This window comes from Phyllobates terribilis, unplaced genomic scaffold, assembly GCF_046119375.1.
Source record: "Phyllobates terribilis strain yellow unplaced genomic scaffold, ASM4611937v1 Scaffold_3__8_contigs__length_932513732, whole genome shotgun sequence".
Taxonomy (NCBI): Eukaryota; Metazoa; Chordata; class Amphibia; order Anura; family Dendrobatidae; genus Phyllobates; species Phyllobates terribilis.
The window spans coordinates 224508469-224532898 of NW_027362763.1; the positions used below are offsets into that span (position 1 = coordinate 224508469).

The window sequence follows — 24430 nt, forward strand, 5'->3', positions numbered from 1 at the left end:
CTGTAACCACATACCACACACAATCGCAGAAAAGGTGGCCATATAGGACCAAGGGGACAGACTGGACGTCGCACGACAAGGCCCGCGGCCACTGGCTTGGGACACTGGGTGTGAGGCGCAGGGAAGTAGGGCTAGAGCCAGCGCAGGGAGACGACCTGGAGAGGTACACAGAAAGGGGTCCCATTCAAGTGCTTCCAAGATATCTGAGAGTTGGCTGGATCACTTTACCGGAGGACACAGGACGACGTGGGCGGTTACAAACCAGTAACTGTAATTTCCACCTCCACGAGCCTAAAAGGCCACATTTCAAGTGCAAGCAGCTGTCAAAAATTTGGCAGTATAGTATTGCAGCCTGTGGGTGGGTGGCTGGCTGCATACTTGCGCTTGCATTCCAAGAAATGGGGTAGAGACAACTGAACGCTGCACTGCGACAAGGACGTGGACGATGATTGTTGCAAGTCTGCAACGACAGGTGCATGGCGGGAAGCATCTTCACATGCGCCAAGGATCACTTATGATGGGCACACTTTTAGGCAGTGACCTGGGAGTCAGAGATGCTTCCAGGGGTCTTCCCTATGCTGTTCCCATGTCTTTTCAGCACTGTATGCATGTGTCTGATGATGTGTCACACACCACATGGCCAGATAAGGTTGTAAAATGCTAAAATTACATTTCCCAGTGAATGCATTTGTCACGGTTGAAAGCAATGCAAAGGTGCAAAAACACATCAAAAACGCTACATATGAACATAGCCCAAGGTGTGGAGGAGTATTTTTGGTTTTGGTTATTTGTTTTGCCTTATATACAAATCATTACCCTGGAAAGGATGTTCCTTAAAGAAAATCCAATTCGGTTTAGTTTTTGTATATTTTATTGTGAGTCCGTAAAAGTGGCGTAATACCTCTGACAACGTTGTTGACAGCAGTGACCTGGGAGTCAGAAATGCTTCCAGGGCTCTTCCCCATGCTGTTCCCATGTCATTTGAGCACTGTTCCCATCGATTTGGGCAATTTTTAGGCCCTCTGCAGATCGCTGGGGGGAGCCGCCTGAAAAACGCTCGAGTTTCCCATAGACTTACATTGGGCTCGCTGCTCGGGTCGAGCACCTGAGTATTCCAATTTGCTCGACCCGAGCATCGAGCACCCGAGCATTTTAGTGCTCGCCCATCACTACCTATAATAAGCAAATAATCACACAGGTAAAAAACATAGGTTGCTTAGTTAATATTTTCTTAACAAAAAAATTGTAACAGCCATCCCACCTCGACAAGGTGTGCCCCATCAGGATGGTCCCTAATCCTAATAGCTATTCATTGTTTTTATTTTAAGTTATATTTGTCTGCTAATGGTCACAATGTGAATATGTACCTACATACTACATTTATACTAACAGGCGTGCTGGTCCATATTTTTGATTTGGCGTCAGTTTCTTGTTCTCACCACATTTGGGGGGGTGTGGGTTGGGTGGCAGCCCCCTTGATCTGTGCACCATTATATTTGGAGCTTTCCAAGATCGTGTGTTAAACAATCAGGCCCAGGAACTTCTCTGCCCCCATTTATTTTGAGGCCTTCTGACACATAGCAAGGTGAGTTACTAGAGAAGGGACCATACTACACCTTGTCGCGGTATAGTTTTTAAAAAGTTAAAATTTTTACTATATTAGATATTTTTTTTAACTAAGTACCCTATGTTTTTATTTCCATGTGTTACTATTTGCTTACTGCAGGGTATCTATGGAGTGTTTTTATTCTAGGTTATATTTCTCTGTTAATGATCACTGTGAGAATGTGTAGCTACATATTACACTAACAGTGAAGGAAATAATTATTTGATCCCTTGCTGTTTTTGTAAGTTTGCCCACTGACAAAGACATGAACAGTCTATAATTTTAAGGGTAGGCTAATTTTAACATTGAGGAATAGAATATCCCCCCCAAAAAATCAAGAAAATCACATTTTATAAATTAGATACATTTATTTGCATTTTGCATTGAGAAATAAGTATTTGATCTCTTAAAAACCATTATGAGTTCTTGCTCCCAAAGACCAGTTAGACGCTCCTAATCAACTTGTTACCTGCATGAAAGACAGTTGTCTTACATAGTCACCTGTATAAAAGACTCCTGTCCACAGACTCAATTAATAAATCAGACTCTAACCTCTACAACATGGGCAAGACCAAAGAGCTTTCTAAGGATGTCAGGGACAAGATCATAGTCCTGCACAAAGCTGGAATGGGCTACAAAACCATAAGTAAGAAGCTGGGTGAGACGGAGACAACTGTTGGTGCAATGGTAAGAAAATGGAAGAACTACAAAATGACTGTCAATCGACATCGATCAGGGGCACCATGCAAAATCTCACCTCATGGGGTATCCTTCATCATGAGGAAGGTGAGAGATCACCCTAAAACTACACAGGGGGAACTTGTTAATGATCTCAAGGCAGCTGGGACCACAGTCACCAAGAAAACCATTGGTAGCACATTATGCCTTAAAGGTTTAAAAATCCTGTAGTGCCCTCAAGGTCCCCCTGCTCAAGAAGGCACATGTGCAGGCCCGTCTGAAGTTTTCCAATGAACACCTGGATGATTCTGTGAGTTATTGGGAGAAGGTGCTGTGGTCAGATGAGACAAAAATTGAGCTCTTTGGCATTAACTCAACTCGCTATGTTTGGAGGAAGAGAAATGCTGCCTATGACCCAAAGAACACCGTCCCCACTGTCAAGCATGGAGGTGGAAACATTTTGCTTTGGGGTGTTTCTCTGCTAAGGGAACAAGACTACTTCACAGCATCAATGGAAGAATGGATGGAGTCATGTATCGTAAAATCCTAAGTGACAACCTCCTTCCCTCCGCCAGGACATTAAAAATGGGTCGTGACCCAAAACATACAGCCAAGGCAACAAAGGTGTGGCTCAAAAAGAAGCACATTAAGGCCTAGCCAGTCTCTAGACCTTAATCACAATGAAAACTTATGGACGTAGTTGAAGTTCCGAGTTGCCAAGCAACAGCCTAAAAATGTGAATGATTTAGAGATGATCTGCAAAGAGGAGTGGACCAAAATTCCTCCTGACATGTGCGCAAACCTCATCATCAACTACAAAAAATGTCTGACTGCTGTGCTTGCCAACAAGGGTTTTGCCACCAAGTATTAAGTGTTGTTTTCCAGAGGGATCAAATACTTATTTCTCACTGCAAAATGCAAAAAAAATTATCTAATTTACAGTGGGTACGGAAAGTATTCAGACCCATTTACATTTTTCACTCTTTGTTTCATTGCAGCCATTTGGTAAATTCTAAAAAGTTCATTTTTTTTCTCATTAAAGTACACTCTGCACCCCATCTTGATTGAAAAAAACAGAAATGTAGAAATTTTTGCAAATTTATTAAAAAAGAAAAACTTTGTGTAAGATGTCTACTCTTTATCTTTTTGCAGCCCTCAGAAAAGCCAAAATAGGTTACAATACCTTGTAATCTTTAGGATAAGTTTAAGTTCACATAGTGTGATCAATTAACATCTTTTTTTTTTTTTTGTCAAATTGTAAAATTTTTTGTAAAATTGCAGTAAAAAATATATCTTTTTCTGTCATTACTAGAGATGAGCGTTGTTCTACTCGAACTGTTCGCCAATCTCAAATTCGACCTGTTTTGGGCGGTGTTCGAGCCGTTCGGCGAACACGAACAATTTGAGAAAAATTCGGCTGTTCGAGGTTATGTTCGATAACTGTTCGTGCACCAAAATCATAACTGGATTTTTTCTCAGTAATGATGAAAATTAATGTTAATACGCAGTTTGAGTGTACAGCGGGGTGGGGGGAGGGGCAGGGGATGGATCTCTGCAGGAACAATGAAGATCTCCATTTTTTTTTTCTCTTTCCCGCATTTACAGTGGGGAGGTGCAATCTGTCAGCCTATCAGCAGCGCACACATGGAGCGAAGTGCTTTTTTTCACACAAGCAAGGGCATGTGTCATTGGCAGTGTATGTCACATGTCCTTGCCCTATAAGACCAAGCCATTTTCCCCGTCGCCACCATTTTCTCACTGCTGCAGCTGCGTGTTAGACGGCACCGCTGTTGCTGTGTGCGCTATACCTTGTTAATTTCAAGCCAATTTTCGCACAAATCTACAGATAGCTTGGGAGTAGGGAATAGTTGTGATTGCAGTCCTTTTAAGGACTAGGTTACAGCATTTCCTACGACTTTTATCAGGCAGGTCTGTGCTCTTAAATAGATAGATTGTGGGAGTAAAGACTAATTGTAATTGGAGTCCTTTTCAGGACTAGGTTACATCAGTTCCTATCAGTTTTTGCCAGGCAGGTCTATGCCAGTGCTGTGCAAGTTTTTTTCACAGCATTTGGCTGAATCTAGCAAAGCTAATCCTTTTTGGCCTATTGCAGAGTGTGTTAGTCAGTGGAGTAGCCTATCTGTGTTGCAAGATATACCACCTGTGTATAGAATACCAATTTTTTTACTGCACCTAGTGAAGTAAAATCTTTTGGGCATAGCATCATTCTATTAGTCCATCTATACTGACCTCCATCAGGTTGCAAATTGAATATAATTTTTTTCTGCATCTAGCTCTGAAAAAATATTGGGCTTCTAGCTGTGTGTGGGACTTGTTGTATTAGTCCATCTATACTGACCTCCATCAGGTTGCAAACTGAATATATTTTTTTCTGCATCTACCTCTGAAAAAATATTGGGCTTCTAGCTGTGTGTGGGACTTGTTCTATTAATCCATCTATACAGACCTCCATCAGGTTGCAAACTGAATATATTTTTTTCTGCATCTACCTCTGAAAAAATATTGGGCTTCTAGCTGTGTGTGGGACTTGTTGTATTAGTCCATCTATACTGACCTCCATCAGGTTGCAAACTGAATATATTTTTTTCTGCATCTACCTCTGAAAAAATATTTGGGCTTCTAGCTGTGTGTGGGACTTGTTCTATTAATCCATCTATACAGACCTCCATCAGGTTGCAAACTGAATATATTTTTTTCTGCATCTACCTCTGAAAAAATATTGGGCTTCTAGCTGTGTGTGGGACTTGTTGTATTAGTCCATCTATACTGACCTCCATCAGGTTGCAAACTGAATATATTTTTTTCTGCATCTACCTCTGAAAAAATATTGGGCTTCTAGCTGTGTGTGTGACTTGTTCTATTAATCCATCTATACAGACCTCCATCAGGTTGCAAACTGAATATATTTTTTTCTGCATCTACCTCTGAAAAAATATGTGGCCTTCTAGCAGTGTGTGGGACTTTCTCTATTAGTCCATCTATACTGACCTCCATCAGGTTGCAAACTGAATATAATTTTTTTCTGCATCTAGCTCTGAAAAAATATTTGGCCTTCTAGCAGTGTGTGGGACTTTCTCTATTAGTCCATCTATACTGACCTCCATCAGGTTGCAAATTAAAAATAATTTTTATCTGCATCTACAGTACCTCTGAAAAAATATTTGGGCTTCTAGCTGTGTGTGGGACTTGTTCTATTAGTCCATCTATACTGACCTCCATCAGGTTGCAAATTGAATATAATTTTTATCTGCATCTAGCTCTGAAAAAATATTTGGCCTTCTAGCAGTGTGTGGGACTTTCTCTATTAGTCCATCTATACTGACCTCCATCAGGTTGCAAATTGAATATAATTTTTATCTGCATCTAGCTCTGAAAAAATATTTGGCCTTCTAGCAGTGTGTGGGACTTTCTCTATTAGTCCATCTATACTGACCTCCATCAGGTTGCAAATTAAAAATAATTTTTATCTGCATCTACCTCTGAAAAAATATTTGGGCTTCTAGCTGTGTGTGGGACTTGTTCTATTACTCCATCTATACTGACCTCCATCAGGTTGCAAACTGAATATATTTTTTTCTGCATCTACCTCTGAAAAAATATTGGGCTTCTAGCTGTGTGTGGGACTTGTTGTATTAGTCCATCTATACTGACCTCCATCAGGTTGCAAATTAAAAATAATTTTTATCTGCATCTACAGTACCTCTGAAAAAATATTTCGGCTTCTAGCTGTGTGTGGGACTTGTTCTATTAGTCCATCTATACTGACCTCCATCAGGTTGCAAATTGAATATAATTTTTATCTGCATCTAGCTCTGAAAAAATATTTGGCCTTCTAGCAGTGTGTGGGACTTTCTCTATTAGTCCATCTATACTGACCTCCATCAGGTTGCAAATTAAAAATAATTTTTATCTGCATCTAGCTCTGAAAAAATATTTGGCCTTCTAGCTGTGTGTGGGACTTTCTCTATTAGTCCATCTATACTGACCTCCATCAGGTTGCAAATTAAAAATAATTTTTATCTGCATCTACAGTACCTCTGAAAAAATATTTGGGCTTCTAGCTGTGTGTGGGACTTGTTCTATTAGTCCATCTATACTGACCTCCATCAGGTTGCAAATTGAATATAATTTTTATCTGCATCTAGCTCTAAAAAAATATTTGGCCTTCTAGCAGTGTGTGGGACTTTCTCTATTAGTCCATGTATACTGACCTCCATCAGGTTGCAAATTGAATATAATTTTTATCTGCATCTAGCTCTGAAAAAATATTTGGCCTTCTAGCAGTGTGTGGGACTTTCTCTATTAGTCCATCTATACTGACCTCCATCAGGTTGCAAATTAAAAATAATTTTTATCTGCATCTACAGTACCTCTGAAAAAATATTTGGGCTTCTAGCTGTGTGTGGGACTTGTTCTATTAGTCCATTTATACTGACCTCCATCAGGTTGCAAATTAAAAATAATTTTTATCTGCATCTAGCTCTGAAAAAATATTTGGCCTTCTAGCAGTGTGTGGGACTTTCTCTATTAGTCCATCTATACTGACCTCCATCAGGTTGCAAATTAAAAATAATTTTTATCTGCATCTACCTCTGAAAAAATATTTGGGCTTCTAGCTGTGTGTGGGACTTGTTCTATTAATCCATCTATACAGACCTCCATCAGGTTGCAAACTGAATATAATTTTTTTCTGCATCTAGCTCTGAAAAAATATTTGGCCTTCTAGCAGTGTGTGGGACTTGTTCTATTAGTCCACCTATACTGACCTCCATCAGGTTGCAAATTCAAAATAATTTTTTGTCTGCATCTAGCTCTGAAAAAATATTTGGCCTTCTAGCAGTGTGTGGGACTTTCTCTATTAGTCCATCTATACTGACCTCCATCAGGTTGCAAACTGAATATATTTTTTTTCTGCATCTACCTCTGAAAAAATATTGGGCTTGTAGCTGTGTGTGGGACTTGTTCTATTAATCCATCTATACAGACCTCCATCAGGTTGCAAACTGAATAAAATTTTTTTCTGCATCTAGCTCTGAAAAAATATTGGGCTTCTAGCTGTGTTTGGGACTTGTTGTATTAGTCCATCTATACTGACCTCCATCAGGTTGCAAACTGAATATATTTTTTTCTGCATCTACCTCTGAAAAAATATTGGGCTTCTAGCTGTGTGTGGGACTTGTTCTATTAATCCATCTATACAGACCTCCATCAGGTTGCAAACTGAATATATTTTTTTCTGCATCTACCTCTGAAAAAATATTGGGCTTCTAGCTGTGTGTGGGACTTGTTGTATTAGTCCATCTATACTGACCTCCATCAGGTTGCAAACTGAATATATTTTTTTCTGCATCTACCTCTGAAAAAATATTGGGCTTCTAGCTGTGTGTGGGACTTGTTCTATTAATCCATCTATACAGACCTCCATCAGGTTGCAAACTGAATATATTTTTTTCTGCATCTACCTCTGAAAAAATATTGGGCTTCTAGCTGTGTGTGGGACTTGTTGTATTAGTCCATCTATACTGACCTCCATCAGGTTGCAAACTGAATATATTTTTTTCTGCATCTACCTCTGAAAAAATATTGGGCTTCTAGCTGTGTGTGGGACTTGTTCTATTAATCCATCTATACAGACCTCCATCAGGTTGCAAACTGAATATTTTTTTTTCTGCATCTACCTCTGAAAAAATATGTGGCCTTCTAGCAGTGTGTGGGACTTTCTCTATTAGTCCATCTATACTGACCTCCATCAGGTTGCAAACTGAATATAATTTTTTTCTGCATCTAGCTCTGAAAAAATATTTGGCCTTCTAGCAGTGTGTGGGACTTTCTCTATTAGTCCATCTATACTGACCTCCATCAGGTTGCAAATTAAAAATAATTTTTATCTGCATCTACAGTACCTCTGAAAAAATATTTGGGCTTCTAGCTGTGTGTGGGACTTGTTCTATTAGTCCATCTATACTGACCTCCATCAGGTTGCAAATTGAATATAATTTTTATCTGCATCTAGCTCTGAAAAAATATTTGGCCTTCTAGCAGTGTGTGGGACTTTCTCTATTAGTCCATCTATACTGACCTCCATCAGGTTGCAAATTGAATATAATTTTTATCTGCATCTAGCTCTGAAAAAATATTTGGCCTTCTAGCAGTGTGTGGGACTTTCTCTATTAGTCCATCTATACTGACCTCCATCAGGTTGCAAATTAAAAATAATTTTTATCTGCATCTACCTCTGAAAAAATATTTGGGCTTCTAGCTGTGTGTGGGACTTGTTCTATTACTCCATCTATACTGACCTCCATCAGGTTGCAAACTGAATATATTTTTTTCTGCATCTACCTCTGAAAAAATATTGGGCTTCTAGCTGTGTGTGGGACTTGTTGTATTAGTCCATCTATACTGACCTCCATCAGGTTGCAAATTAAAAATCATTTTTATCTGCATCTACAGTACCTCTGAAAAAATATTTCGGCTTCTAGCTGTGTGTGGGACTTGTTCTATTAGTCCATCTATACTGACCTCCATCAGGTTGCAAATTGAATATAATTTTTATCTGCATCTAGCTCGGAAAAAATATTTGGCCTTCTAGCAGTGTGTGGGACTTTCTCTATTAGTCCATCTATACTGACCTCCATCAGGTTGCAAATTAAAAATAATTTTTATCTGCATCTAGCTCTGAAAAAATATTTGGCCTTCTAGCTGTGTGTGGGACTTTCTCTATTAGTCCATCTATACTGACCTCCATCAGGTTGCAAATTAAAAATAATTTTTATCTGCATCTACAGTACCTCTGAAAAAATATTTGGGCTTCTAGCTGTGTGTGGGACTTGTTCTATTAGTCCATCTATACTGACCTCCATCAGGTTGCAAATTGAATATAATTTTTATCTGCATCTAGCTCTAAAAAAATATTTGGCCTTCTAGCAGTGTGTGGGACTTTCTCTATTAGTCCATCTATACTGACCTCCATCAGGTTGCAAATTGAATATAATTTTTATCTGCATCTAGCTCTGAAAAAATATTTGGCCTTCTAGCAGTGTGTGGGACTTTCTCTATTAGTCCATCTATACTGACCTCCATCAGGTTGCAAATTAAAAATAATTTTTATCTGCATCTACAGTACCTCTGAAAAAATATTTGGGCTTCTAGCTGTGTGTGGGACTTGTTCTATTAGTCCATTTATACTGACCTCCATCAGGTTGCAAATTAAAAATAATTTTTATCTGCATCTAGCTCTGAAAAAATATTTGGCCTTCTAGCAGTGTGTGGGACTTTCTCTATTAGTCCATCTATACTGACCTCCATCAGGTTGCAAATTAAAAATAATTTTTATCTGCATCTACCTCTGAAAAAATATTTGGGCTTCTAGCTGTGTGTGGGACTTGTTCTATTAATCCATCTATACAGACCTCCATCAGGTTGCAAACTGAATATAATTTTTTTCTGCATCTAGCTCTGAAAAAATATTTGGCCTTCTAGCAGTGTGTGGGACTTGTTCTATTAGTCCACCTATACTGACCTCCATCAGGTTGCAAATTCAAAATAATTTTTTGTCTGCATCTAGCTCTGAAAAAATATTTGGCCTTCTAGCAGTGTGTGGGACTTTCTCTATTAGTCCATCTATACTGACCTCCATCAGGTTGCAAACTGAATATATTTTTTTTCTGCATCTACCTCTGAAAAAATATTGGGCTTGTAGCTGTGTGTGGGACTTGTTCTATTAATCCATCTATACAGACCTCCATCAGGTTGCAAACTGAATAAAAATTTTTTCTGCTTCTACCTCTGAAAAAATATTTGGGCTTCTAGCTGTGTGTGGGACTTGTTCTATTAGTCCATCTATACTGACCTCCATCAGGTTGCAAATTGAATATAATTTTTTTCTGCATCTAACCCAGCCAATAGTTTTGGCCTAATACCACAGTTTGGCCACTCAGCTCTGCTCGGTTCCCATCCATTGTTTTTTTGTGCAAACAACTCCAGAGTTGTGAATTAGTTAACCACCAAAATGAGTGGAAAAAGGCCTGCTGCTGGTGGAAAGGGGAATAGGCGCGTTGGGAAGGGGAAAAAAGGTTGTGTCCGTGGGGTAGGTGTTAAAGCAACAGTAACATCTGCAGAAGAAAGACCATCTTCCAGCCAAACTAAAATGTCTACTTCTTTTAGCGGACAATGTGATAAGATCCCTTTCTTACGGCCACGCCAATCGCTACAAATTCCAGATGAGGCACAAAAACAGCAGGTGCTTCAACGGATATCAAGTGCTCCTTTAAGTGGGCTCTCCTCCACATCAACTTCAACATCACAAATACTCCAGTCCTCAAAGGTGTCACCCCAATCGCACTTGCTTCCTCACAGCTCCCAAATCTCCAGCTGCCCGTCTGAGTATGAGGTAGAACAGATGGTTGAGTCTGCAGAGCTGTTTACTCATACTATAGCCTGGGAATCAGAGGTCGACTCCAGCGCTTCTGTGAATCCAGACGAGGAAATAATCTGCACTGATGCCCAGAATCTTTATGAGTCGGATCCAGGACCAGACGCAGAAGATTCTGACCATAATGTAGACCCTCATTCCCAAACTGTAACTCCTGTTGGTGGAGACAATGAGGAAGACGATGATAAGACTCAAATACCTGATTGGAGCGACAACTTTAGTTTTTTGTCAGGGCAGGAACAGGTTGGCTCTGAGGACGACGGGTGTGATAACGCACAGGGTGATGATGATGAGGTTGGAGATCCCACTTACTGTCAACCCACAGTCAGCCAAGAGATGAGGTCAGCAGAGGAGGTGGAGGAAGATGCTAGTGACGACGAGGTCAGGTTGCACCTTCCTGGACAGAGACGTAGTACTGGAAGCACGTCAACAACTGCATCCTCAAACACAACTCTGCCTCTCACCACAAGTCGTGGTGGCTCTTCAGGTCGCATGGGTGCTAAGCCTTGCATAGCCTGGGCATTTTTTCAGATCGATAAAGATGACCCAACTCGTGTTATCTGTAACATTTGTCAGCAAAAGCTAAGTAGAGGCCAAAAAATACATAGTTTGAGTACTTCATGCATGAACCGGCACATGGACATGAAGCATAAGTTGCAGTGGGAAGCTCAGTGTGCTACAATGCGGCCTAGCCGGCCGGGCCAACCACCGTCTGCCATATCTTGTGCATCCGCGGCCTCTTCATCCTCTGTGACTGGGGGGACAGCAGTCACACCTGTTTTGGGGCGCAGACCTGCCACCTCTTTACCCGCAACAGCCAGCGTGATTGGCAGGTCATCATTTTCTTTGGAGGTGGTAACACCAGCTGGTGTTGAGCGCTGTCCGACATCGATAGCACCACCTTTGGATCAAGGCAACCTAACATGTCCGCCTGCATCTTCCTCACAGACCGGCAGTTTGCCGGGGACACCCTTATCAACCCCGTGTAAGCACAATAGCCAGCCCTCGGTCCCTCAGATGTGGACAAGTAAAAGACCATTTCCTCCTAGCCATGAGAAAGCTAAGAGGTTGAATTTCACCATCTGCAAGCTCTTGGCTACAGAAATGCTGCCTTTCCGCCTGGTGGACACAGAGGATTTTCGAGACCTTATGTCCGTCGCAGTGCCCCAGTACCAGATGCCCAGTCGGCACTACTTCTCAAAGAAAGGTGTGCCTGCGCTCCCCCAGCATGTCGCACACAACATCACCGCTTCTTTGAGAAACTCTGTGTGTGACAGGGTGCATTTCACCACAGACACTTGGACGAGTAGGCATGGACAGGGGCGTTACATGTCGCTGACTGGGCACTGGGTAACTATGGTGACAGCAGGACAAGGGGCTGCTGTCCAAGTCTTGCCGTCCCCACGAGTTGTGCGTCAATCCTCTTTATGTCAAAGTTCCTTCACTGCTTCTGCCTCCTCACCCTCCTCTCGGTCTTCCACCTGCACCCAAAGCCTGTCTGGTCATGCCACAAGCTTTCTAACTGCGCAGAAGGGATCCTGCACACCTCCTTACTATGCTGGCAGTAGGGCTCAACGTCATCAGGCGGTTTTTACATTGAAATGTCTGGGAAATGTGAGTCACACAGCTGAGGAGTTGTGGTTAGCTCTGGAGAACCAATTTCATGAATGGCTGTCTCCACTGGACCTGAAACCAGGGAAGGCCGTGTGCGACAATGCTGCAAACCTGGGTGCGGCCCTTCGCCGGGGCAATGTCACACACGTGCCTTGTATGGCTCACGTGTTGAACCTGGTTGTCCAGCAATTTTTAGCCCACTATCCCAGACTAGATGGCCTTCTGCAGAGGGCACGGTCGCTGTGTGCTCACTTCCGCCGTTCGCATTCCACAGCTCAGCGACTTACATCTCTACAGAAGTCGTTGGGCCTGCCACTTCACCGGCTAAAATGCGATGTGCCTACCCGGTGGAATTCAACTCTGCACATGTTGCAGCGACTGTGGCAGCACCGACAAGCCCTGGTGCAATACGTTCTGACGTATAGCCTGGGCCAACGAGATCCAGAGGTGGGGCAAATCACGCTGGAGCAGTGGTCTCAGATCAGGGACCTATGCACCCTTCTGCACAGTTTTGAAATGGCGACGAAGATGTTTAGTGCTGACGATGCCATTATCAGCATGACTATTCCGGTGATTTACATGCTGGAGCACATGTTAAACAGAATTCGGAGTCAGGTGGTGGCACAAGAGGAGGTGGAGGAAGTAGAGGAGGAGGAGTTGTATGCGGAAGGGCTAACATCTGCAAGGTCCAGACGGTCGGCAGCACCAAGGCGGCAGGCATGTGAGGGTGGGGAAGATGGTTTTACCAGGGCGCATGGTAGCAGCCAAACTAGTGAGGAAGGTGCAGGAGCCCAGGAAGAAGTGGAGGACGAACTGATGGAAGACTCATCAGATGAGGGAGACCTTGATCACATTTCTGTTGTGCGAGGTTGGGGGGAGAGGACAGAGGAAGGAAGCATGATTGTTACCTCGCCACCAACACAACAGGGACTTGGTGGTCCTGGATGCGCAACACACATGAGTGCCTTCTTGCTGCACTACCTGCAACATGATCCTCGAATTGTGAGAATTAGAAATAATCCTGACTACTGGGTTGCCACACTGTTAGACAGAAAGCTGGCAATCAGTGATGGGTGCGTAGTTTGACCAGGAGGCACAAGACATCTAGTCCTGTAGTGATAATCTCCTGCTGATAAAACACTTATTGTATTGAAACAGCATAAGACTGTCCTGTAAGTGACACATTGCTGGAATCAGGGTCTCTGTCCCTACATATCAGATTACATAACAAAACTATGGTGACAGATTCCCTTTAATGAATCAGTCCCATCGTTTTAAAGAGTCTGTAGGGCAGAGCTCACTTCTTTGGACCACTATTTCAGGTCGGTTTCACACATTCGTTTTTTGGGTGATGTACTACACAAGTTCATTTTATTTGATGACCTATTGTTTGCAAAAAATAAACAGAGACATATCCTACTTTGATCTGTGTTCCACATAATGCACTTTGCCAATGCACAAATAATAAGACTGATATCTGTGTAGAAAGCACAATACCAGACGGAAGAGCAAGTATTGTAAGTTTAATAGCCTGCTCAATTGTGCAAGAGGACAAAATTAGAACAGGAAGAATACGGATGTATAAACCTTATATGTGGATTAAATATGTCAACTGTTACAACCTTGTAAACAATAAATTGGTTAATTTTAATTGGCTGCACATAATATTCAAAATATTATTAAAATGATCAATGAAGAATTTTTCTTCACCCGGTTATGGTTTTGTCATAAATCACAGAGCAGGAAGCTATAATATGTGGAGCAGAACATGAGTCATAATTATAATTAATTACTTACTTGTACTTGATTCTCTCTTTTTCTAGGAGCTCTGTAATCACTTTAGATTGTTCTACGTCGGCACGAAAATAAACATTAGATTTTGGGGTAACATGATGACTATATTTGGGTTTCCAGAAGTCAAGCTACAAAAGTTAAGATAATAAAAAATTGTGTATTTGAAGTATGGGTAATAGTTTGCACACGTGTGAACAGTTCACAGATTACATTAGCAGCAGCTAGGATTCTAAGAATCTGTTCACATAAGACACATTTATTGAAGATTGTTTTGTGACTTAAAATCCACTCCAAACTCCATTCAAATAAATGGGACAGATTAAGAAGTTTCTACAACAAATACTGTATGCTGCTTGTGAATAAACTAAGGGATCAATATCACAGGATCAACAGCACCCCTGATTAGACAGATGGTTGGGGCTGCCTCCATCAGCTCATCACCTCTTAGAGACCTAAACAAGCTGATATGTTGACATGACATTGCCAGGCCTAACAGTGGCTTCCATGGCTCTCATTTTAGACCACCTATTAGACCTTCATTTAAAGTGAATCTATCATTAGAATCAACTATCTTAAACCATCCATATGGGCATGTAGGTTATGGAAAGTCTCGCACCCCTCCAATCTATCCTAAACTCTGCTGCTCGACTAATCAACCTGTCCCCCCGCTATTCCCCGGCCTCTCGTCTCTGTCAATCTCTTCACTGGCTCTCCATTGCTCAGAGACTCCAGTTCAAAACCCTAACCATGACATACAAAGCCATTCACAACCTGTCTCCTCCATATATCTCCGACCTAGTCTCCCGTTACATACCTGCACGCAACCTCCGATCCTCACAAGATCTCCTGCTCTACTCCCCTCTTATCTCCTCCTCCCACAACCGTATACAAGATTTGTCCCGTGCTTCCGCCCTACTCTGGAACTCTCTACCCCAACGTATCAGACTCTCACCTTCAAAAGGAACCTGAAGATTCACCTCTTCCGACAAGCCTACAACCTGCAGTAACCACCGATCCACCATACCGCTGCACGACTAGCTCTACCCTCACCTACTGTATCCTCACCCATCCCTCGTAGATTGTGAGCCCTCGCGGGCAGGGTCCTCGCTCCTCCTGTACCAGTCGCTGTCACATTGTGTTCAAGATTATTGTAATTGTTCTTGTATTATACTCCTTTTTCACATGTAAAGCGCCATGGAATAAATGGCGCTATAATAATAAATAATAATAATAACATTGATATGTGCAATCGGATGTCTTCCAGAGAAATCCATGTTTTTCTCATTATGTAAGCTGTTAAGATCGATGGGATGCACATAGATCTCCCTGAGAATCTTCCCCCAGCACATATTTTAAGTGAAAGGGGGCATTACCAGTGTGAAGTCAGTAATGAAATCTGTCCCTTTTGTGTTAAAATCGAAAGTTTCAGATATCGATGGTCACTACTTATTGATAACAGGCACCATTTCAGACAAATTGGTGACTTTTGTTTCTTACTACGCCCCGAACACTCACCAATCCACCTTTCCTTCCCACCTACTCAAGCTAGTGTCAGAACATGCCCAAGGCACCACGCTGCTCTGTAGTGACTCAAATTGTATACGTAATCCCAAGCTTGACAAGTCTACCGACCCTCAACTGTCGAGTTCCCTTTTATCTCCGCTCTCAGCAGACATGGTCTCCATCCGTAAGCACCTTTCTCTCCATCACTGGGTTATCTTGTGGAGAGGACTGCACCCAACAGTCAAAGATTAGACCTATCTTTCCCTGTGCCATTCAGTTTTCACCAAAATAGACTACATATTCACTCATCCACCCTTAATACCTAATATAGCAAACATTTTTATCCTCACCACTCACTGGTCTGATCACTTTCCAATTTAGAACCACAAATCTCAAAAACATAATCAGTGAAAAAGCATCTGCCACTAGTGACAGATGAATGTCACTAGAAAACAACCACTCCAATAAACATGAAAAAAAGGCAAAAACTGGAGTCTTACAGGGTGATGCAAAAGGTAAGAACTTTATTAGTGCAAAATTACACATAAAATCTAAGAATGTAAGAAGTAAATGGCATGTGTGAAAGGGTGGAGAAGGGAATGGCAGCACGGGCGCAAGAGAATAATAAAGCCCAAATGGCAAATATTATGTAAATCGATGTTGATATAGGATACAACAAAAGGGAAATGACCACCAAAAAGGATGATTGATTGTCAACTAGTGCTGTGGAGCTTCGTATTGCCCCATTACCTAGTGGTATAGAACAGAAAAAACATAATCGCCTAATGCATGGTGACTATCCCATGATGTCGAGTAAAGCACCAATATGTCCCCAATGAATCAACAACATTTTTGGCCATATGGTATTACCTCAGAAGATGAAATTGCGCCCAGGCAGGTGATGAGGAAGGCAATTGATAGTTTTTGCCTTTTTTTCACTTTCCAATTTAGTTGACCTGTTCCTCCCTGCATCCATACCCCCGGTCATTTAATTGGGCTCTGAATGACTCCATGCTTTCCTACCCAGAAATCTCCCAAAGACTAAGTAACCACATTGTTGATTACTTCTCTTTGAATCAACAGTCAGCTGCTTCATCAATTTCCCTTTAGGAAGCCCACAAAGCAGTCCTCAGAGGCTTCTGCATTCAAGGAGCTGCTGGCAAGAAAAAAGATAGTATTGCTAGAATGGCCAACCTAGAAATTAAGGTGTCAGCTTTAGATTCCCAAGTGAAAAACAAGCCCTTCCCATTGACATATCGGGACCTCACACACGCATGCACCGAATTATACCTTTGCCTTTCTCAGAACTCAGACAGAGCCCTTCGATGGTCCCAACAGTGGTTCTACGCTCTCAATAATAAAAGCAACTCCAGTCTCTTATGTCTCCCCATACCACATCCCCCAATACGGTTGCACACCGAAACTGGTATCACGTCTAACCCACAACGGATTACCCGTTAGTTTCAACAACACCTTGAACAACTATGCAACTACCCAACTCCTAACAACCCACACTCGATAGATGCTTTCTTCAACTCTGTTCCAGTCCCTGCTCTCAATCCCTCCCTGTTTAATCTCTAAAACCAAGTTATTTCCCCTACTGAAATAGAAATAGCTATCCGCCAATTAAAATTAAATGAAAAACCAGACCCTGATGGCTTTACAGCTTTTTACTACAAAAAATGCGCACCTACTCTTATCCCCCATCTCACTAGTTACTTCAACTCTCTGAAAAACGGGAAGAAACCAGGAGCAGCAGTCTTAACAGCAGCTATATCTATGATACCCAAGCCAAACTCAGACCATAGACCTCAAACTCTTAGCTAAAATCTTAGCTCAGCATTTGAACTCTGGTTTGGGATCCTTTATATGCAAAGACCAAGTTGGCTTTGTTCACCACAGGCAAACTTCCAATAATGTATGAAGAGTCTCCCATCTCCTACACCACTGCAAACAATGCAACCTGGAAGGTATGCTTTTATCACTTGATATTAAAAAGACCTTTGACTCGGTCTCATGGACCTATTTGTTCACGGTGTTGTGGAGATGGAACTTTCCTGACTAATTTCTCTCATGGATTTATGCCCTATACAGCCACCACTCAGCACAAGTCTGCTACAACGGCTTCTCCTCTGCCTCTTTCCCCATCAAAAGAGGCACACGCTAAGGCTGCCCCTTATCTCCGCTACTTTTTTTACTTGCAATCAAACCTCTAGCAATTAACCTTTGCCACAACCCAGACATCCACAGCATAGAAATCTCATCAATCCCCCACAATCATTTTATGTTTGCTGATGATAGTCTGCTTCTCCTTACTGCCCCTCAAACATCACTGCCCGCTCTGCTCCAATCTCTACAAAGCTTTGAATAAATTTCAGGCCTAGAGATTGACCAGTCAAAATCCCAACCTACTATCTTAAAATAGTTCAACGTCTAATCAATACTTTTGTTTGGAAGGCTGGTCTCCCAAGAGTCAACATAGCCACACTGTAACGCCATCGATTGAAAGGAGGTCTGGGTGTTTCCAATCTCACCAAATATTATCAAGTAGCTCAACTAGCCCAGTTGACACTATCTCATGCCTCCTCTGAACCACCTCTCTGGCGTTCCCTGAAAGCTCCAGAGTGCCATCCACTAACTCTCGACATCTTATTATGGCTCCTGCCTGTCCAACAAAGACATATCTCTAATCAATAAACTTTACCTCTACCCCCTTGTGGAGTAATTCTCAATTCCCCCAGGTACTGAATCCCTATTAACCTTCCATTCATGGATCGCAGCTGAAATCTCTAGAAGCCACCACCTATTTAACGTAGACCGCATTATTCAGTTCCCAATTCTCCAAGAAAAATGCAACCTTCCTCCTTGAGAAATATTCTGATATTTGCAACTTAAACACTTTATTTCCACATTATTAAGGAACTCTACTCCACCCTACACGTTTACATCATTCAAGCAAAGATGCCGCCAAAACCCACATGCCCCAGGTACCATCTCGCTGCTATACTATACTATAAATTATGCCATGCACAGACGCAGTTTAACTTACACCTCCCGCTGTGAATCTAACATTGGAATAATCTTAACTGACTCAGAATGATCCCAAATTTGGTCCTCCACAAGCGGTATACACAACACTCTGATGCTGGAAACAAATTACAAGGTATTAATGAGATGGTACCTGGCCTCAGCTAGACTAATCAAAGCAGTCTTCAACTACTCATCCAATTGTTTTAGAGGCTGTAGATCCACTGGTGACATGTACCACATGTGGTGGTTATGCCCCATAGTTTGTAGGCTCTGGATCAGGGTATATTTCCTCATCCTTTCAGTCACTGATCGTAACCTTAAAAAGGACCCCTGGGAAGCCCTGCTAGATAGACAAATTGCTAACAGCCCCAAACACTTGCACGCCGTTATTTCATTTATTTTCTTAGTGACTAAGCAAACTATAGCCTCAGCATGGAAAAAAACAGGTCTTGATCACGCTGAATTCAACAGACGTCTATCTTGGTTAACGAAAAGCTAATGGCTATATTCACAGACAAAGTACATAGATTTGAAAAAATTCACTATGCTTAAAGGCTTCTACTGCCCTCGATTCTCCATGAACTACTTTAATCTAAAAAAATCAAATTTATTGTTAAAAAACCCTTATTCGTTCTCCAGAATATAAATATTTTTCAATTTGCTACATGCAAATTCATCAAAATCATGGTCAGCTGTGGCCACTATTTTGCTGACCCATAGAGGTCCGTGCAAATGGTCAAGGTCACCTGTCCTACTGTCTTCACACCCTATCATCTGACCCTCAGGGCCTCTCCTTTTACCCTTCCTCTGCTGCGCGCATTTTCTTCAGCCTCTTCACTCTTGTGGGTGGCTTCAGGCTTGACTGGGCCTTGGATGTCACAGTGAAGATGCCAAAGAGGATGCACACGATGGGAAAAGGAGAAAAGAAAAGGACCGGACAGAGGGCTGTGAGGACAGAGGGACAGGTGTGCATAATATTCAATTCGCACAAAATAACTTTGCTGCAAAAGGAATTTTCCAGTTAGATCGATGCAATTTGGCAAATTCGAATCATGGCAGCTTTGATCATCTCTAGTAGCAGATGCTATCCCAGGAATGCAACTAGGTCTAGAACCATTTATTTTACAGTGATACAGCTAAGTTTTGTCCAGCATCATATTTTATATTATATGTATTTGATCAGATATCAAACAACTCACCTTCATTATGCTGCCCAAATATTTAATGAATTCCACCTCATCGTCATTTCCAGGAGTAACATGAAATAGCTTCTCACTGCAAAACGATGAAAATAAATTATAATAAGAAACACAAAACATGTAATACTGTCCATATTAATAGATCAGCGCATCAGCCATTCAATGAAAGCTTCACTATGCATAGAAAAGAACAGTACTTGTCAAACCGCCGACCATGAGGAACGCTGAGACTGGCTGCAACACAGCACAAAAGTAGGAACAGCTTCATTTTGTCTGCTGGCTTTTTCTAACTTCTTTCTTTTCCTTTTATTTTCTTAAAACAGACTACATGTGATTATATTCCGTTATTCTAAGATTAATCAGATTCTACTAGATAACATTTTATCTCCCATTCAAGGACAAACAGAATATCTCTAATCAGAAGCAAAAGAGCTTTGTCCCCTAAAATGAATGAAACACCACTTAAAGGGAACCTGTCACCAGAAAAAACGCTTTCAACCTTAAGATATGGGGTTAATCTGTAGGTTAATAGCATTACTAACCTGCTTGGTGACTCACCCCCAGAGCCGTGGGGTACTCGGCAGCCGGGCCTATGGATGCTGGTGGGCGATATGTCACAGTGGCTGGCCCGGTCCGTGGCCCAGGGCGGTCAACCAAAAAGGGGATTGTAACTTGGATAAAAGTAAAAAATAAAGTAAATAGTTTGTGACGCCACCTGTGGAATGCGGCTAAAGGGAGCCGCCGCTGCGGAGCAGTCCCCTGAAGCTGGTGTTACTGCAGCAGGGATGGTGTGGCTCTCCACAGGAAGAGCTAGCTCCAGGGCAGTGTAGGGGTTGTTGGTTGCGCTGGGCGTTGTAGTGCCGGGAGGCAAGAGGGCGCAGATGAAAGAATGGACGAAGGCAGTATGGTGCAGTCATCCGAGTCTTTACTCACAGTTCTTATGACAGTTCCACTGGTGCACTGTACGGGTGCCAGCCTCCCACGTCACGCTGCGTTCACCAGGCAGGGGTTCAGCTCTTCCTCAGGCTGATTAGGAGCACCTGACGGAACCCCACTTTCTTGTGTTCCTAGCTAGACCGTCTTCACGCTGGGTCTTTCTCTCTCCTGCCCTGCGCTTCCCCTCTCTCAATCCCGCTTGGGTGCTCTGAGGTCCCTCCTGTCTTACTGGAGTTCCCAGACCTGCTTGACCCTCACGGAGATTAGAATAGGGCTTCGGCAACTGGATTCTGAAAGCCAGAAGCCTCCGGTTGTTCCAGCCGAGACTTGGAGTTACACGACTGGTGCAGGGGCCGGTCCCCTTCTTGTGGCCTACGATCCCTCTGTCTTCTGACAGATTCAGGACGTACGGGTGCTGTCCCGCTCTCGCCGTACCCCCTGGGATCCCTTCTTTAGATCGGAGCCTACTCCTCTGCTCCCCTCCTGGGCCTCTAGGACTGGGCCTTACTTATGGAGTAGAGCTCCTAAAGAGACTCTGCTCCCTGACTGACTTCTCCCACTTACTAACCTGCCACCCTAAGATGGCTTCCCATTATATACCTTCTTCAATGGTGCTCCGCTAAACTGCTTCCTCCATCCACACCCACTACTGGTTCCCCCTACCTTTAGGTTCCCCCCACTCCAGCCAGGGACAGGGCTCAGCTCTGCGCACGCATGTTGCCCCTCCAGCCGGCCTGGAGCAGTGTAGTGTTGGATGCAGGTGTTGGGTTTCCGGGCAGCACTCCCTCCTTACCTGAGAGAAGGAGACACCACACCTCTGGGTGAGGTGCAGTACCTCTGTGACGACTGAACCCTCAGGGGCACCACACTTGGCACCTGCACTTAATCGAACGCTACGGGTAGAAAATTAACTTTGTTTCTCCCGAAGTGTTCGGCCTTTAGTCACGGGGGCGGTGCTGGCGCTTCTGTAACTGTGCCCTTGGCCCTGACCGACACTGGCTCTGGATTAGGGCCGGCTGTCAGTCAGGGCCAGGGGTGCGGTTATAGCAGCCGCTCTGTATTCTCAAAATGGTGACTGAACCCGTGCTGTGAGCGCTCCCGTGACTGAATGTCAAAAGCTGCGGGGGGAAATAAGGTTCATTTTCTCCCCGCAACTTTCAAGTAAGTGTGGGCTGGTTAGCAATGCTATTAACCTGCAGATTAACCCCATATCTACAGGTTAATAGTTTTTTTTTCTGGTGACAGGTTCCCTTTAATATGCTCCACCATAATAATAATAATAATGTCCTACCATATTGCTTCCTACCTAGCAGAGGTGCAGTTCATAAAAGTGAATGTATATTGGGGAGAACATAGAACTTATCAAAACTGTCTAAAAGAAAAATTGTCTTTGTTGCCCATAGCATCGGTATATCTATCATAACCATGCCCATCTCCTTACATTTATACCATATAAGCCATATGGCTTACATTATGCCAGAAATGTGTGCTACAATTTTGGGACATCTTTTTGGTGCACAGTTTCACAAGTTAGGATACACCCCTTTAATTACATGACCACAGAGTGGGCTCCCTGGGCCACATACATCACAGCTGGTTTGACTGTTACCTCTGGCAGTCCTCTCTGCCGAGGGTTCGCAGGAATTTGAGGCAGTCTCTCAACTATTGTTCCTTGTCCTGGCCCTTGGGGTGTGATGACCCTAGGTGTTTTTCTCTTACTCACCATCCCATTTCTCGATCTTCTCTGCCCGTTTTCCTGGTTCACACCTTGCTGGGCGGGCCTTCTTTTTCCACTTCGTTTTACAGCAACGGCTACTCCTCGCTGTAGGCTGGCACTCCCAGTTCCAACACTCCCTTCTGTAGATGTAACCAATGAAGGGCTGGACACCACTTTGCGCCCTTTCGTTCCTTATACACCCACGATGGTTGGGGCCTCCTTGCTGTTCTGCACCTCTCACGCCTTTTTACAGTGCTTGTTCGGCTAAATCTTAGACCTCGTAATGGTCACCATCTTCCACATAACTCGAGTCTTCCCTGAATCACTTTGTTCTTTCAACTGCAAGACTCAATCCTGCCGACAATGCTAATGGTCACGAGGTGCGGGGTGGTAGCCGTGGGCGAGGTACTCATCCCTTACACCACGGCACGTTACATGAAAGTGGGAGTCCTGGCTGGTTGGGTGGTACGCCCGTGCAGGCCACATGCAACCAATGATGCTTGTTTGCCAGGACCAGATGTTTCACAGTTCAATGAGGGAGACCACTAGTCAAACATAAACTTTTTACTGAACGGCAATTTGGTAGGGAATATATATATAAAGGATAGCGGGTACACAGTCTTATGAATGTTTCCTTTACAACTCAAAGCATTTTCCACACAGTTTCCTTTGTTTTCTCTATTGTTCTCTATGTCCACTGTCTCTCACTACTTTATCACAGCCCAGCTTTAACACTACAGGCGTGCTTAGCACGAATCCTTTACTCGTCCGGCGGTTCCACTTTCTACTTTCCCTTTAGGCTGCCAGTATGGCTGGTAATGCTGATGTTCTGGAACTCCTGCCCATGACACTTTACTTGTCCCACATACTCAGTCTTGTTCAGGCCCGTTACCTTTAAGCGCCATAAGCTTGGGGTGTCATAGCTAGGCCTCCCCTCCTAGGACCCGTTTCCGGAAGGTCACTTTGTCTCTTAGTCACTCCTAGGGATGAGCGAACCCGTGGATGTTCGGGTTTGTCAGGTTCAGCCAAAATCTAGTTCAAGGTTCGGCACAGCATCCAAACTTGACCGCAAACCCAACAGAAGTCAATGGGGCCCGAACTTTGGTGCTTTAAAATGGCTATAAAATGGTCATAGAAAGGGCTAGGGGGCTGCAAAATATGGGTAAGGACAGGACAATTGCCCTGCAAACAAATGTGGTTAGGGAAATGACTTAAAATTACATAGAATAAAAAAAATCAAAAATAATAATCTAGAACCAGGAGACAAAGGTCCAAGTGGAGGAGGAGGTGGAGTTAGTGGAGGTGGACGTGGCAGTGTTGGTGGAAGAAGCAGAGGAGGAGGTATCCAACACTGTTATTGTTTTTTTTTTTTTTTAGAAACTGACTTAAAAAAAATAGAATAATAAAATAGCAATCTAAACCAGGAGATGGAGGTCCAATTGGAGGAGAACGTGGAGTAGGTGGAGGTGGACGTAGCGGTATAGGTGGAAGAGACTGAGGAGGAGGTACCCAACACTGTTTTTGTGTTTATAGTTTTGCTTTTTGTTTATCTTTTGTTTTTCTTTTTGTTGCTTTTTTTTTGTTTGGGGAGGCCCCAAAATGAAAGGAGAGGCAATGTATTCACGCATTTTGTGATACCACTCCAGTGACGGAAATAATTATGGTACATTGTCCTTGTAGTGGAGATCCAACAGGGTGGCCACCCAGTAAGCAGCAGTGGTAACAATAAGGGCAATTCGGCGGTCGTTGCGCAGGCACAACAGCCTATATTGACCCATGTGTGCCAGGCTGGCCAGAGGTAGTGACAAGCTGTCCTTGGTGGGGGATGTATGATCTGGGTCCTCTGTATCCCTCAGCCACCCTCCAGTGATGCCCATGAGTTGATTTGAGTGCCACAC

At 43.0% G+C, this 24430-nt stretch overlaps 1 protein-coding gene across 1 annotated transcript in view; it reads right to left on the reverse strand.

The window, feature by feature from the left end:
* LOC141259129 (mast cell carboxypeptidase A-like) overlaps positions 1 to 20230 on the reverse strand; it is a 60667-nt gene extending 40437 nt beyond the window's left edge. The window contains exons 1-3 of the mRNA XM_073674649.1: positions 20077 to 20230; positions 19880 to 19955; positions 14151 to 14275 (exon numbers count right to left, since the gene is read on the reverse strand). Of these exons, the coding sequence (XP_073530750.1) occupies positions 14151 to 14275; positions 19880 to 19955; positions 20077 to 20147 (272 nt within the window). The 5' untranslated portion in view covers positions 20148 to 20230. The remainder of the gene's footprint in view (positions 1 to 14150; positions 14276 to 19879; positions 19956 to 20076) is intronic.
* Positions 20231 to 24430: the final 4200 nt, after the last annotated feature.